At 37.7% G+C, this 15,994-nt stretch overlaps 2 protein-coding genes and 1 long non-coding RNA gene across 4 annotated transcripts; 2 read left to right on the top strand and 1 right to left on the bottom strand.

Annotated features, from left to right (window-relative positions):
• Window positions 1-224: 224 nt before the first annotated feature.
• LOC131312936 (2-succinylbenzoate--CoA ligase, chloroplastic/peroxisomal) lies at window positions 225-5,661 on the top strand. Of its 2 annotated transcripts, none has more exons than XM_058340968.1 (10): window positions 225-534; window positions 994-1,066; window positions 1,445-1,610; window positions 1,730-1,828; window positions 2,680-2,768; window positions 2,889-3,082; window positions 3,481-3,608; window positions 4,139-4,527; window positions 5,071-5,285; window positions 5,404-5,661. In XM_058340968.1, exons 1-10 carry the CDS (start codon window positions 335-337, stop codon window positions 5,531-5,533), a joined length of 1,683 nt encoding a protein of 560 aa, XP_058196951.1. In that variant the 5' UTR covers window positions 225-334; the 3' UTR covers window positions 5,534-5,661. The 2 variants fall into 2 exon arrangements, with proteins under 2 accessions (XP_058196951.1, XP_058196950.1); XM_058340967.1 differs by having other exon boundaries at window positions 227-534; window positions 2,671-2,768.
• A 284-nt stretch (window positions 5,662-5,945) lies between these two features.
• On the bottom strand, window positions 5,946-8,094 carry LOC131312937 (probable mannitol dehydrogenase). Its single transcript, XM_058340969.1, has 5 exons — window positions 7,789-8,094; window positions 7,510-7,623; window positions 6,884-7,394; window positions 6,463-6,622; window positions 5,946-6,289 (listed from the first exon to the last, which is right to left on the bottom strand). The coding sequence occupies exons 1-5, from the start codon at window positions 7,887-7,889 to the stop codon at window positions 6,090-6,092; spliced, it is 1,086 nt and encodes a 361-aa protein (XP_058196952.1). The 5' UTR covers window positions 7,890-8,094; the 3' UTR covers window positions 5,946-6,089.
• Window positions 8,095-13,108: 5,014 nt separating this feature from the next.
• Window positions 13,109-15,198, top strand: LOC131312940 (uncharacterized). Its single transcript, XR_009196018.1, has 2 exons — window positions 13,109-13,430; window positions 14,880-15,198. It is a non-coding gene; the product is annotated as an uncharacterized LOC131312940 (long non-coding RNA).
• Window positions 15,199-15,994: the final 796 nt, after the last annotated feature.

Genomic DNA, 15,994 nt, shown 5'->3' with positions numbered 1-15,994 from the left:
TTAACAGAATTTGATAGATCTCATCGAAATTTATAAAATTAGATCGATATTACATATTTTTTATTTCAATAAACTTATTATTTTTAAATTTAAAAATTACAAACAAGTACCAAGAGAGTAGAGCCGCCCTTGGTTGTGAGTTTGTATAATCCAGGGGCGCATGTACTGTAACGGAATTAACGACTTTCCAATCGGCTTCTGTCTAAAAAATATCTCTATTATCCATAAAGATAAGATAAGATATCGAGACCTCCCTTTCGAGGAGCCTCCCTCTGTTTCAAAATCAGAGAGAGAGAGAGAGAGTACACGATTTTCCAGTTAGCCATACGCAGATATGAGCAACTTCTCAGGCGCCCACATTTGCCAGTGCCTGAGCCGCCTCGCTACCGTCCGTCTCAATTCTCCGGTCACGATCGCCGGGGACCGACGGAAAACCGGCGAGCAATTTGTTGAGGGAGTCTTGGGCCTTGCTGGTGGGCTGCTCGAACTGGGCCTCCAGAAGGGCGACGTTGTCGCCCTCTGTGCACTCAACAGGTTCCTCTCTGCTCATCTATTGATGAAACTTTCACCCATATATGTTAACGTTATAAGATGGAGATGTCCCAACATAATCCTTTATTTCAAACCCAAGAAATGGGAGATTAGATTCCTTAACATCTTTACACAGCTGCATTTGAGGTCTGTCGTGTGTAGCCTCTTTTGGATCCTTTTGTTTGGGTCAGTTATCATTGAACACGGATTGTAATTTTTCTGAAATGGGGATGAAACATGTCCCGCTCTGACACTGGAAACTTTAGAAAGCATTTTGAACTTAATGAGGAAAAAAGAGGGCATTTTGATTAGTAATTGACCTGCTAATAATGATGATCAATATAGGAAACTATGGGATCATGCGTAATTGTGTATATACTCATATATATAAGTGATTGTGCGGAATTTAGGGTTATTAGTGGTTTTGGGAGTGTGCTTATGTTGGTTGGGTTTTGTGGTCAGTGATTTGTACCTGGAGTGGTTGCTGGCTGTTGCATTTGTTGGAGGTATAGCCGCTCCTCTCAACTACAGATGGGTATGTTTGTCATTTCAAAACATCCGCAGGCCTTTTTACTGTATGGGTGTTTTTTCTTTGGGCATTTCTGATTTTATTACCTAGACATGCTTATTAATTTGCCTTAATATAATTTGTCGATGTGGGGGTAATTTTACTCAAATTCCAATTCTGACCAACTTGGTTCCTGCATGCCATGAAAACAGCCAGTAAAGAAATCCAGCCAAAAGTACCTAGCGAGTAGCTACTCTGCAAATTAATTCATTGTCTCAATTTCCTCTCTTAAACAACCCCGTTCGACTCCATCATATCCAAATTGCAACTTTCTTACATGTAGATGGCGTATTGTGTTAAATAAAAGTGCATGACATTGTATGATAACATTTATCGACTTTGCAGAGCTTGGAGGATGCAAGGTGTGCAATGGATGATGTTAGGCCTGTAATGCTGGTAACGGACGAGTGCTCTACGTACTGGTATTCAAAATTTCAGATAGATGGCATGCCTTATCTGAGATGGCTTGTTTACATGAACTACCCTTCAGATTGCAGCAGCAAACAATTTGGTACCTGAATGCTTTGACATCTGGATATTATTAATATAGCATCGAACATAAAGGATATTACTACGTTCTTGTTCCTTGGTTAAATGTCATGATATGGCTGTTTCCTCTTTGTCTTGCAGAATTGAATGTTGAAACACTTAAAAAGCCTGCTTTAAGATCTCAACCATTGAACTACTTCACGGCGACTGACGGTGCTGCTATAATATGCTTCACCTCAGGTATAAATTCGGCATGTTTTGAACTTTGTAAGATCCAATGGATGGTTGGTTCTAATGGTAAGTGCAATGATTTTGAGAGGATATGGAACATAGTTGAAAGAATGTATCAAGGACTGTGTGGAAATCCCACTCCCTATTTTGAGATTTTGCAAACTAGTGTATCAGAACACTTCTACCATTTTGCATGTTTTCATTTAGGCCACACGTGTTAAGATGAAAATGAAGCACCTGTTTCAAAAATGGAAAGCTTTTCTTTTACCTTGTTTTATTCATAATTAGTTTTGAAGCCAGTTGCTGCTGTCCAAATGTTGTTTAGGAGGACTTGCAAGTAATAACAGCAGAGGTTGCTCACAGAAGCTGATTATAAATAGATGAAGGCACCAACATTCATATCTGAGATGAGTGTAATGATAGCCCATAAACCTGGTCACCAAAACTCGTATTCTACAGATGGTTGCTGATCAGAAACTGTTTTGTGTTGCGCTAAAAGTAGGTGCTGCTTGCTAGAAGCTTGAGAAACAGGAATAGTTGAATTTGATTAGCATTCAAATGGTATTCCAGCTTCGATGCTTTGGATATTTCCCCTTCATTTTGTTCGAATTGCCACGTCTAAGTTCTGCAAACTGCAACAGTTATTAGTGCCTTCTAGAAATCACTTTCAGAGAAGACAAGCATGAAGTTACCATTCAGGAAATCTGTAACAAGATAATAAATGGGAATATGTTTTTGTGAGACAAAATTCCTAATTGTTTGTCATTCACTTTGCCACTGAAGATAGTTTAGTTCACTCACGTATCTTTCTGGTCCATAAGTATTTCAATTTGGTTATGTTTTTGTGACAGGAACCACAGGAAGGCCAAAGGGAGCTACTATAAGCCATTCATCTTTGGTCGTGCAATCCCTAGCGAAAATTGCCATAGTTGGTTATGGTGAGGACGATGTATGTCTTTTTTTCCTGGAACAACTACATTGGGAATGCACTTAAAATGAAAAATCACTTCCAGGGCGTTGGTAGTGCATAGCTCTATGAAGAGTAATCCGTTGTGTGGGTTTCTTGCAGGTTTATTTGCATACTGCTCCATTATGCCACATAGGTGGAATATCTTCAGCTATGGCCATATTAATGGCAGGAGGTTGCCATATTTTGATACCCAAATTTGAAGCTAAATCAGCAATTGCAGCCATAGAGCACCTCCATGTGACTTCTTTTATCACTGTTCCTGCAATGATGTCTGACATTATTTCCTTAATCAGGTAAGCATTAAAATCTGCAAAAGATTGATGATTTCCGAGAATAGCATTCTCTCTCTCAAATTTTTCCCCGTAAAAAAATTATTCCGGAGCCAAGACAGTCTTTTGGATCACCATACATATTAGGGTCATAGTCACCCTAGCAAAAATTGTTCTAATTGACTAAATGATTGTGCCTTGCTTGGAATATACTTTTACACAACATATATTGTTTGTTTCCATTAAAAGAAGTACTAACAATTCATTGCAATTTTGAACGCAGTGAACTGTAAAGGAATCCACCATTGTATTTGTGTTTTGCTGTCACCACCTTTTTCAATTCATGTTTTCAGGCGCATATGCAATGGTGAGTAGGTTGTGTTTTAGATACTCTTTTCTATTCAGGCTTAGAAAATTTTCAGGACTAAGGAGGCATGGAGAGGGAAAGAAAGTGTGAGGAAGATTTTAAATGGAGGCGGGGGTCTCCCAGTTGAGCTGGTCAAGGATGCCACCAAATTTTTCCCAAGAGCCAAGCTTCTTTCAGCTTATGGTTTGTGTCTCCCTCTGCGCATGAACCTTTAAATATTGTATAGAAGAATGCTTCTTTACATCACAATAATGGTAACGTTGGTCCATACCGCACAAATAGGTGTTCATTTGAGAATAGTGTGTACTTCAAATCCCTGGAACTCTGTTTTATCTGACATCATCGTCACTATCATGTTTTGCTAAAACTAGGTTTGTGGCTCCATGTGGAAGCTCTCCATTATGATAAATCCTCCCGTGTCTCTTTCCTTTCCTTTTCTCTTCTTTTTGATTCTTAAAATTCATAGCTGTGATTCACATGTTTGGATAAGGCTTTGAATCATTGAGCTGGCTAGACATGAGGTTATCAGTAACCAAAGCACTTGGATCCACATTGTTGATTGCATGGAAAAACCACTTTACACCAATACAAACACGTTGATACACTTGGTTACTTTTATAGGAAAGCTCTAAAGTGCCCCTTGTTTCCTTCCCACAGCATCTTAACATGTCATATTTTGCATTCTTCTAATCTTTACTTCCAATACTCTGAAGGAATGACGGAGACATGCTCTTCACTGACCTTCTTGACCCTCTACGATCCAACAAAGGACACCTTGAGTCACTTGTCTCACATAACTGGAGACCTAAACTACAGTTTGGTTCAACAACCAGGGGCAGTGTGTGTTGGCAAACCAGCACCCCACATAGAACTAAAGATTATTTCAGAAGATTCTTCCCGTTTTGGGAGGATATTAACTAGGGGGCCCCATGTAATGGTTGGATACTGGGGCCAAATTGCCACAAAGGCGTCCAATACCAGTGATGAAGATTGGCTTGACACCGGTGACATAGGAACCATGGATGACTGTGGCAATGTGTGGCTAGTTGGGCGTTCAAAGGGTCGAATCAAAACTGGTGGGGAAAATGTCTATCCTGAAGAGGTAAGTGCAGGAATATCATAGTCCTCTGTGCTCTTGTTACTAAAGATGATTAACAAACTGTAAATCATGCTTTCATCTAAGATTTTCTCGTTTGGTTATGAAGAAAAAGGACAGATCAATGATTTGGCAAGCCTTACATTGTGTTGATGAGTAGAAACAAGGGTGGTCATTTTCCTACTTCCCTTGTATCCTCCTACACGCCATTTTACGTGGTTATTGATGCACATTTTCTAAGCTACCCCTTTATTTCTAAAATTGTGTGTCAAGGACTACAAATGTCAAATTGTGCAAAGGAGGGGCAGGGGAAATGGAAAACAACAAAGTTCTTGTTTGGTTGTCATATGTTTCATGTTGCCATCGCAAATTCCTTACACAACACATATCCAAACCCAATTGCAAACACTTTATATACATGTTTTTCATTACTTTTTGACGCAAACCTGTAAAAAAGAAATTAACTTGTATAATGTCAAGTCCAAATTTTTTCGGGAATCGGTTCATGTGTTATTAGTTCTAAACTTTTCTACTTTCTTGGTTGCTCAGGTGGAGGCTATCCTATCACAACATCCGGGAGTTTCTGGAATTGTTGTGGTTGGACTTCCGGACACTCGCTTGACAGAGATGGTTGTTGCTTGTGTTCAATTGAGAGACAATTGGAGATGGTCTGATTCATGTTTTGATCCCTTAACAGAAAACAAGAGCAGGATATTATCTGGTGACATCCTCCTGCAGCTCTGTAGGGAAAAACATTTAACTAGGTACTTCTCAATCTTAAATCATGCCTCACACGTTTCATCGTTCATTTCTCTGTCGATCTGAGGACAATGCAAGTTCGAGTATTGGATTTATATCGTTCTACACCTTTTCTCCTTTCAGGTTTAAAATACCGAAAATATTTATTGTATGGAGGAAGCAGTTTCCGATGACAACAACTGGGAAGCTGAGAAGAGATGAAGTCAGAAGAGAAGTTATGTCTTTTATGCAATTCTTGCCAAGCAATCTTTAAGTAACATCATTTTTTTCCCACCTCATGTTCCTCATTCATTTGTGCATTAATTGGAAGAAAAGATAAAACCTGAAAAAGACACAAAATTATCATATTTTTTGGGTAAATTAAAATTATCATTTCCATCTTGCTTAGTAGTCTACAACTGTATCAAGAGTAATGCGACAGAAATACAATTTACTGCACAAAATTTCATACAGAATCATGCAACTGAAACCTGTCAATTTGAAGCGCAAAAACTGAGAATGATCAGATGGAAAGACTGACTAGCCACCCAAATAATATTACATGGACACACTAGGGCCACGGCTTGAAAGGCAGGGAAAGCATAACAAAATGAAGAACACAAAATAGACGTTAAGATTATTCAATGAGAAATACATGGCAGAAATAAATTAGACAATAAAACGAATAACACACTATATATGATTATCACCAACAATGAAAAGGAACAAAAACCAACCAATCAAAGAAAAGAAATGAAAACAAAACAAGCCACACTCTGACAATATAGGTAAGGCAAATCTTCATTCAAGTCAAAGAAAACTAAGTATGGCTAAGCTCTCAAGGTGTTTCCTATGTCAATGACAAATCGATAACGGATGTCCCCTTTTGCGAGTCTTTTCATGGCTGTGTTCACATAGTCCATCTGAATAACTTCAACATCTGCAGTAATGTTGTGCTTCCCAGCAAAATCTAACATTTCTTGCGTCTCCTTCAACCCTCCTGCAGCGCTTCCAGCAATAAGCTTCCTCCCTGCAATGCAAATTCCATAATTGACTTACTTCCAACTAAGTTGTATACTCTGGAGAAGAAATAGTGATATTTCTGAGAGTCAAAGTCATTAATCCCTTGAAACTTGAAAGGAAGTTGAAAGGTTTATTTAAGAGGAAGTAATGGAACAAAATTGAATGTGATTACAAACTTACCAACAAGCAAAGGGAAAATTGACAGCTCTGCCGGTTTCTGCAAATCTGGTGCACCTAAAAGTATCAGCTTCCCATTACAGTTCAAAAGATCAACCAAAGGGTTCAGAGGATGCGGTGCAGAGACCGTATCAATAATGCCATCCATCGTGCTAGTGGCAGCCTGCATTACACAAAGTAAACAATATAAAGTCTTTGAATCTATTGCGAAATTACAGTCTAGGTGAAAATATAATATGACTGCTAATGCTGCAGACCAAGAAAAAATTCCTCAAATTTTTCCAGAAGGTAATGGGCTGGCATCAATGGTGCCAACACCACCTTGTCAGTATTTTTTTCTGGAAATTTTTCGAGGTCAGTATCATTTTTTTTTCCGGTCAAACAGAAATTCCAGTATCATTATCCTGATATGACAATGCCTCACCTGCATTTGTTCTGTGTCATGGCTAACTAGAAAAGAGTCGGCACCAAACTGCTCAATTGCTTCCTCTTTCTTGTTCGGAGACGTACTGATCACAGTCACCTTCATCCCAAATGCCTTGGCAAACTTCACTGCCAAGTGCCCGAGTCCACCAAGCCCAACCACTCCCAAATGCATCCCTGCCTCACTGAGTCCAAAGTACTTCATAGGGCTATAGACAGTAATTCCAGCACAAAGTAAAGGAGCACCGCCTTCCGGTGGTAGAGTGTCAGGGAATCGGACAGCAAAGTGCTCGTTAACCACAAAAATATCAGAAAAGCCACCATAGTTTTTTGGTTGGCCTTCGAAAAAGGTGTAAGTGCTATTGGCTTTAGGGCAATAGTTTTCCAAGTCATCCCGGCAGCTGTTGCATGTACGGCAGGAGCCAACGAAGCACCCCACGGCTGCTTTGTCTCCCACCTTGAATTTATGTACTTTGCACCCTACTTGAGTCACCACACCAACAATCTCATGCCTATGGTTAGAAAGAAAATTATGACTAATCATTCATTAACAACACAAATAGTATTATCATTCCGTGTAATTACGTTAAACGGAAATTGATGTATTAAGGAAATTGGAAACATTACCCGGGAACGAGAGGGTAGACAGAAAATCCAAACTCATTTTTAGTCATGTGTAAATCAGAATGACAAATCCCACAGTAAAGGACCTTCATTGTAATGTCATCGTCACCTATAGCCCTATATATAATGAGATAAGACAAAAAGGATAAGATAACTGCTTTCCAAATATATGGTGATCGATGCATCAATTTTCAGTATGTGAAAATAGCGGAGAGCATGGTAAGATAAAAAAACGGGAAAAAAAAAAAAAAGGAGGAGGAGGAGGAGGAAAACAACGGATACCTTCTAGTAAAATGGAAAGGAGAAAGTATCCCTGAGGAATCTCTTGCTGCCCATCCAAGTGCTTTCTGGGTTTGGTCATCTTGCTCCTGTGATAAGGCCATCTTTACTGTGTGTGTGTGTGTGTGAGAGAGAGAGAGAGAGAGAGAGAGAGAGAGAGAAGATTGCTCTTGTACAAATTAACATTGGCGGGATTATGGTTATATTTATAGGATGTTGTGCATGAGGAGGGAGTTGGTTACGTCATGGCGGAGCTGGCCCAAAGGGGCTACGTACTGCCTCCTCCTCCAAGGAATCAACTTTTCAATTTTCTTTTGCATTAAGAAAAAGTCAACAAGAAAAATTTTATCTGGGAAAGTCAAAAAAATTTGCTACCTAGTTTTATCGTCACGCGATGGAGGGAAAATTATCAGTTTGACCAAGGTTTACATTAGGAATTCAGATTCCTTACGAGTGAAAATTTGAAATGTCGGAGGAAGCACTTGTAGGTATTCAATCAAGTTGATATTTTACGATGCTATTCAAAAAGTATTTTAAAATTATTGAACAGCTTAAATAATATGTGTGGTACTCTTTAGTAAGTCTCACACTCCGTCTTTAGATAATCTGTACATATGGGTCGATCGGAACCCATAGCATTTTGGTGAAGAGTATGTCACACAAACAGAATTTAATTTACTTAATGTAACACACTTAGGCAAAGAAATCATGATAGAAGTGTAAATTGACGTATCGACTTATTTATTTGAAAAAGAAAAGACATGGTAGCTAGGGGAGAATTAACCAACGTACGAACATGGCATAGGACACTAAGATGATCACCAACGATGCAAAAAGAAGAAGAAACGTAACAAGCATATGAAACTAAAATAAGAACACATAGGATTCAAAAGCAAACAGGAAAGCCAAAATTGCCATTGTCGAATAAAAGCCAAGCATGGCTAAGCTCTCAAGGTGTTTCCAATGTCAATGACAAATCAATAGCGGATGTCCCCTTTCGCGAGTCGTTCCATATATGGTTGTGTTCACGTAGTCCATCGGAATAACTTCAACATCTTCAGTCTTGCGTTTCCGAGCAAAATCTATCATTTATGGTGTCTCCAAGTAAAATAAAGTAAAAGTAAAAGTAGCAAGAATAATTATTTTTAGTCATATCATTCCTTGAGGAAGTGGTAAAATTTATTGTCCATATGCGTAATGTATTGGTCTGAGGAATTATGCCAGAAGTGTTTTTATTTGTAGCTTTTCAAAATGCCATGATGTGTCATGTGTGTAAGTAAAATGTGTGTAATAATCACCTTCTGGGAACCTTAGAGCAAGTACACCAACTAATAGGTAAAAATGCTAATGAACACTGTAAATTTTACTCCCTTTGGATGATAATTTTTGATATTTGTGCAAACACTACTACAAAATGGTATAAAGATCACGGTTCAAAAAATAAGAAGATCTCACTTTTTGTAATAGCGTAATAAAATGTAATGGACTACAATTTTAATCTCAGTTATACGAAAAAACTGAGATGAAAAAAAATTTTAATCTCAGTTTTATAAAAAGTGAGACTGTAACTTAAAGAATAGATCTCATTTTCAAAAAACTGAGATTATATATAAAAGAATATATCTCGTTTCGGAAAAAATCGAGATGGAAAGTTTTTTTAATCTTAGTAATCTAAAAGTGAGATTGTAACTTAAAGAATAGATCTCATTTTCGAAAAACTGAGATTATATATGAAAGAATATATCTCGTTTCGGAAAAAATCGAGATAAAAAGAACTTTTAATCTCAGTCATCTAGAAACTGAGATCGTAAATAGAGAATACATCACATTTTTTTATTTGGACTGAAATGAAAACTCTTATATATGAAAAGTTGAAAACCGCTTAGCCCTTAATCAACTCCGCGCGATACCCCTAAATAAATGTCACAATTGACTTCTAATATTCTGTCCTCCGTTCTCGTTCGTCTCTCTCACTCTCAACCTTTCTACAAATAATATTTCGTCGCCAAATGGGGCACTTTTGGCGATGAAAATATATTTCGTCGTCAAATGGGTACCTTTTGTAGCAAAATGTATGAAGGTTGCATTTCAACGCCAAATGTATTTCGAGTATAACTCTTTGCTTGTAACTCTGATTGACAGAATTCAAATTGGGTTTGAACAATAACACAAAGGGCTACAACTTTCATGTTTATCAAAATTGCTGATTTTAATATTTAAAGGTTCAAAATAACGTTTAAAATATATTTTAATGTTAGACGCATATGTTATATATTAAATTAAATATTTCCATTATATATTAAAAAGTGAGTGGTGTAGTTGGTTGAAGTTTCTATGCAAAACTCAAGAGACTTGGATTCAAAACCCATTAAGAGAAAAAAATGGAAAATGCTACTATTAACCTTGGTTTTATAATAAAACTGAGATATTAAGCTGTTAAAGGTCACGGTTTTGTTATTTTTAATCATAATTTTTACTTTTATAGTCATGGTTTTAATGAGTTTTAATCACAATTTTTGTCCCGTGGTTAAAAGATATGGACTTTTAGTTACACCTTGATAGACCACGGTTTTGAATGCGAGATTAAAAGTGAAAGATCACACAAGATAACCGAGATCTTTATCTATTTTTGTAGGCCATTGGTGGTGTGGTGGGTGGGAGGAAGGTCCGGCAAGGAGGGAAGTTGGAGTTCCACTAGTTGTAATGAGAGTAGATACTTGGGTTCAGTTTTTTCCTAACAGTACTGAACAAAAGTATATGTACTTGGGGTTCACCTTCATGGGATGATTGGATCAAGCACCTACACACATCGGATGGAACTGAGCTCTTGTAGGCCCACTCTAAATTTTTTTTAATTTTTTTGAACGACTCGGATCATCTGTACGGGGTCCGAAGTGAGCTCCGCGTGCCGTCTGTAGCCGTGGTCGGTGGCTCCCATCGGTTTCTTTAGCGTTACCCATTTCGTGACCTACGTTCTCCGCTCGCAATTTAAAAGCAAATGATTTTGGCACTCCAATTTTTGATTAGGACACTCCAAAATTTATCTTTTAGTGTAAACATTATATATAGCAAGATATACTAAAAGAAAAATTTTGGAGTGCCATCATGAAAAAATTGAGTGCCAAAATTATTTTTCCAATTTAAAATGAAACACGTTTTTCTTTCTTTAGAGCATCTCCACTCCTTACTCAAATCTTAACTTAAACTCAAATTTGAGTAAAAATCACCAAAAATCCTCCTCCACTCCTTACCCATACCTATACCTTTACTCAAATATGGTTAGACTCAAACCCTTACTCAAAATTTTAAAGGCAAATTTCACACCTTTAATTTACAATAGGCTAATGATTTTGCTACTTCCCTATTTTTTAATGCCACTCTCCTTTTTGTTTTTATTAGGGTAAATTTACTAAAACACCATTGCATTTGAAAAGTGAGAAAAAGCTAGCATCATAAAGTGTAAGGGTGTTTTAGTAAATTCACCTAATAAAAACAAAAATGGGAGTGACATTAACAAATAGATGAGTAGCAAAATCATTAGCCTTAGAGCATCCCCATCATAATAAGCAAATGGTGTGAACAAACAAATTTAACAACAATGCTCAAAAAACACCCAACGTTGTAATAAACAAAATTACAAGTATTTTAGCAAATAACCAAATTTCACTCATTTTATAACTAAACTTAACAACTTTTACCAATAACCAAAACTCAATAACTCAAAAACACCCAATATTGGAATCGTCTCATCGAGACGAATAATTTGGTATGGTAGGGTGCATGATTGGAACTCGTTTGCGATTGGACAAATGTGCATTGTATATTGTGGGGTTTTTTTGGTTAGGGCATCTCCACTCGTTACTCAAATTTGAATAAAAATATGAGTAAAAACTTTATTTGGTATTGTGTGCTCCAATAGGTAAATTCAAACTCAAGCACAAAATCTGCACACATTTGAGTAAAAACTTCATTAATGGCAAAGTTGCAAATTTAAAGTTGTGAAATTTGCCTTAAAAAATTTGAGTAATGGTTTGAGTTTTAACCAAATTTGAGTAAAAATCAAATTTGGTATAAGTTTGGGTAAGGAGTGAGGAGGGTTTTGGGTAATTTTTACTCAAATTTGAGTTTGAGTCAAGATTGGAATAAGGGGTGGAGATGCTCTTAGAGATGCAAAAATAACCAATGTGGATGTAGAGATTGTTAAGTTTGATTATGAGCTAAATGGATAATCGAATACTGAAGTGACATATTTTGGTTATTGATTTGATTATTACCATTGCAGATGCTCTTACAATATTGCCATTAATGAAATTTTTACTTAAATTAGTGCTTGGGTTTGAGTTTACCCATTAGAATCCACAATAACAAATCAAGTTTTTATCCAAATTTTTACACATTTGTCGGCTTCGTGTTCCAGTTTCACATTTCTCTTCTTCTCCGTTTCTCATATCAAAGAACGTAGGTCACTAAATTCTCTCTCTCTCTCTCTCTCTCTGAGGTACAAAGTTAAGGCTTCTCTCTCTTTGTGTGTTGCACGCAGTTAGGATTCGATCGGCTGAAGTCCTTGTCGATTAGGGCACGAATTTGGTACTCTCTTCCTCTCCAAACGTGTATTTATCGTTTTAGGTATATATACGTGCGGCTCCATATCCATGTATCTATGGTTTCAGCGCAATGGGTGGACACTTCGAAAACCATTATGCATGAGCCATTTTCTTTCGTATCAATCGTTCGAAATCAATGAAATCAGGCTACGTAGATTATACCAAATCAATTTTTTTGAAATCACAATGACCCTATGGCAATTGGGCTTGAAGTTGGAATGTCTATAACTAGTCTATTCGAGCCACCGACATCGGAAAAAATTGAAGTTTGTTGCTGTAGTTTGTTAGACTAGGCTTAATCGTATTCTTACATTTCACCTAGCTCAAGCTTGAGCCATAGGCTCATAACATAAATGAGTTATATCAACTTGAGCTCGATTTCCTCAAGCACCAGATTAGCTGAGCTAACCTATATTCTCTAAGCTCAAAGAGCACCTGTTTTCATCAAGTTGAGCTTGAACACTTTTTATTGCTTGCTTGGCTAGTGGCTCGTTTGCAGCTCTATATGGGTTATTTGAGTACATAATTTTTATTCTTTCATTTCCTTACGAGGTGGGTTGTAGAGGCCCTTATTTTTTTTAAAAAAATTCGGCGTTTTGTAAAAATGATTAGAATATGGATTAAATGTGAGAGGTGTCGTGATTATTGATTTTGGGGTTAAATGTGAGGAGTGCGATGATGTGGGGCATTTGTGCAATAATAAGTGATGTGTGTGCATATGTGTGTGAGTGTGTGTATGCAGGAAATTATCTTCCCATTTCTCACTCTCTCTTCCCTCGACACAGCACACCCCTTTTCTCACTCTCTCATTCGGCTATCTCTCTACTCTCTCCCGAAATTCTCTCTCTCTCACTCTCTCAACCAAAAATCCACCAAAACCAATCAAAACCTACACAAACCAACCTCCAATTCGTCTTCCGCACGGGGTTCAAGCCTTGAATTTCGTGGGTTTCGCTTGGAGGATGCGTATTTCGGTTGATTTTGAAGTTTTGGAGGCTAGGGCTTGATTAATCTTTCGGGGGTTTTGCTCAAACCCTTTCGGTAGGGATTTCTCCTCTCCCTCTATATATCTATGTGTTGATGTTTACGTTTAATCCTTCTTTAAATTCTCGTTCCATGAATAAGGGCCGAAACCTAGATGTGATTTTGGTACACTCTGATGTGTTGAGTTTGTGATGTGATAGAGGGGTTTTGGTGGCGAAGTTTAGTGATGAAGGAACGTGTAAGAGCTGTAGTTAACCTCAGTTGAGTAGATGATCGTTCGTCCTGTTGATTGGTCCGAAACCTATCAAAAAGCTGCAGGAAACGTTGTTTGTGCTCGTGGTATCGATACCATGATGAAGGGTATCGATACCAGTATTGAATCTGGAATTTTGGACTTGGAGTATCAATACCCAAGTATAGGGTATCGATACCTGACCTTTTTCTGGGCAGTTTTTGATTGTTCCTTTGCCCTTTGTTCGTTCCGAACCACCTCCGATCCTTTTTAATGCGTTCTTGACACCTCTAACTTAATCCTCTACACTGCGAAACCCATACGAACAATACTCTAGGGACACTCAGAGTCTTTACTGTCTTGGAATGGGATAAGACTTGGGAAATTAAATCGAATTTACATCGGGCTTCTAATAAGAATCTAGTTTCTTATTCCTACTCTAATCACTGTAGTAGATTGTTAACTTTGGGATTTATGGTCGTATTGTTTGTTACTAAGGGAATTAGTCAACTTGTTTTTATATGTATTCATGAGGTGAAGCTTTGTTATGCATTTATGATACGCGGTGATGTTATAGTCTAATCGATGATACGGTAGCTGCGAATATGAGGACTTTTATGCTTTTGCGGGCATTTGTGGTATTGATGTATGATAGTTGTTGAGTTTATTATGGTGATGTGAATAAGTGGACGGGATTGGCCGTTATCCTCGTTATTGTTTGTTTGTCGAATCCATTATAGTTAATATCGTGTGGTTGGGATCACGCATGTGTCAGACGTATGTTGAAATGGGAAAAGACTCGGGAGAGGCCGTGATGACCCTAATATTGGTTAAAATGAGAAATCGAAATGGGAACCAGTGAACCTTTTTTTTTTTGGTCAGACCTTGGAAATTTTGAGGAAACAATAAAGCACTCGGTGCCTCAATCTATGGCTATTCGGACACGAATCAATGGATATTACTAGAGACGTTCATAAGTTCATAACTATTATTTATATGAGATAATGATACTTTCGTTGTAAGGGTGTGAAGACTATGTTTTTCTTAAAATGACAAAGTAGCTTGAGGCAGATAGTGAGGAGGAAGTGTGTGTTTGTGTGTGAGTGGGTTATGAGGTAGATTAAATGAAGAGGTCGGACACACTCTTTTTTCTAAGCAATATCATTCATCGTTGAGTTTATTAAATTGCCTTCGTATGCACCATCTCATATGCATGTAGGGTTATTGGAGATTTTCCTATTGGGCAAGTGAATGCTCAACCCTTCATTTTTCAGGTGCAAATCAAAGGCATTGATGTGGGTGCTTTGCATGCCTGACATGAAGCAATTATTTTGAAAGCTTGCATGAGGAATTACTCGATCATCATCTTTTGGGAACAAACTTTAATTTTATTGGCCCTTGCAGCCTTAGTATGATTGTAAAACTCATAACTTAATTCACTCTTTCGTTTGGTTATAGTGCCTGAGGCCATGGTGCCGGCTATGTACCCTTTGTAACTATGACAGTTTATGGAACATATAAGGGAAATCTTTTGGGTAATTATGTACGGATAATGTGGAGACGTTATTTATGAAACTTGCATTGTTTTTGTTTTTGTTTTTTAAAAAAAAAACGAGGGCGTGACATGGGTCATGGGTGCAGTGGGCCTCCTAATAAGGATTTTAATGGTTACCGACTTACCGCACTTTATTCGTTCAAGTATAATCTATTCTGTCATATCCCGCTTATTTTGGGAAAATCTAGGTCGGCCAGAAAAAAATTCGCTTTACTTGTTCCACACATAGGAAACCCCTTGGGGATCAAACTGCGGCAGGCCGGTTAGGAGGGGAAAGCTGATAGTCCAAACCAAGGAAAATAAATGTGGGAGAAACCTCAAAGTAAACTTATGGAGATTCACTGTGCCTGTTCCAAACGTAGAAAACCCCTTGGGAGTCATCCCAAGGCAAGGAAGGCTTTTTAGGGAAATAAATGTGGGAGAAACCACAAAGTAGAATTAGGGAGAAGTTTTATCTCCAAGGAAAAGGACTTCGCTGTCTAGGAATCTAGGATCACATCCTCTGTAGTGCCATTTTTCTGCCAGGAGTAGTTTCTAGTCTTTCTCATCATACCTGTTCTATCTGATCTGTCTTATATGCAAACATGAAGAATGTGGAGTTTTAGGAGTTAATGGAAAACATCTTGCAAGGAGAACATACTTGGTTGATGATATTGAGAAATGAGAATGTATGTTCCTTGTTGTAAACCATCATACTCAAAGGCAATTGTCAATTTATGGAGGGGTTGTCCAGGATCTTATATTAGATTGGAGTTATAATTGAACAATGTAGGACAAGCTCTGGTGTTTGTATAGAAGCTTTATTAGAAATTTAGGATTCATTGTCATATGTTT

This window comes from Rhododendron vialii, chromosome 13a (assembly GCF_030253575.1).
Source record: "Rhododendron vialii isolate Sample 1 chromosome 13a, ASM3025357v1".
Lineage (NCBI taxonomy): Eukaryota > Viridiplantae > Streptophyta > Magnoliopsida > Ericales > Ericaceae > Rhododendron > Rhododendron vialii.
The sequence above is the reverse complement of the archived record's forward strand: the minus strand, read 5'-3'. Positions and strand labels throughout refer to the sequence as shown.

Excerpts from the sequence above, each read along its gene's own strand:
- LOC131312936 (XM_058340967.1), top strand. The coding sequence starts at position 335 with ATGAGCAACTTCTCAGGCGCCCACATTTGCCAGTGCCTGAGCCGCCTC. Across the intron at positions 1,829-2,670 it reads TATAATATGCTTCACCTCAG|GAACCACAGGAAGGCCAAAG; the intron begins GTATAAATTCGG and ends TTTTTGTGACAG. Across the intron at positions 3,609-4,138 it reads CAAGCTTCTTTCAGCTTATG|GAATGACGGAGACATGCTCT; the intron begins GTTTGTGTCTCC and ends AATACTCTGAAG.
- LOC131312937 (XM_058340969.1), bottom strand. The coding sequence starts at position 7,889 with ATGGCCTTATCACAGGAGCAAGATGACCAAACCCAGAAAGCACTTGGA. Across the intron at positions 7,395-7,509 it reads GTCTACCCTCTCGTTCCCGG|GCATGAGATTGTTGGTGTGG; the intron begins GTAATGTTTCCA and ends TTCTAACCATAG. Across the intron at positions 6,623-6,883 it reads ATGACACAGAACAAATGCAG|GCTGCCACTAGCACGATGGA; the intron begins GTGAGGCATTGT and ends TGTGTAATGCAG.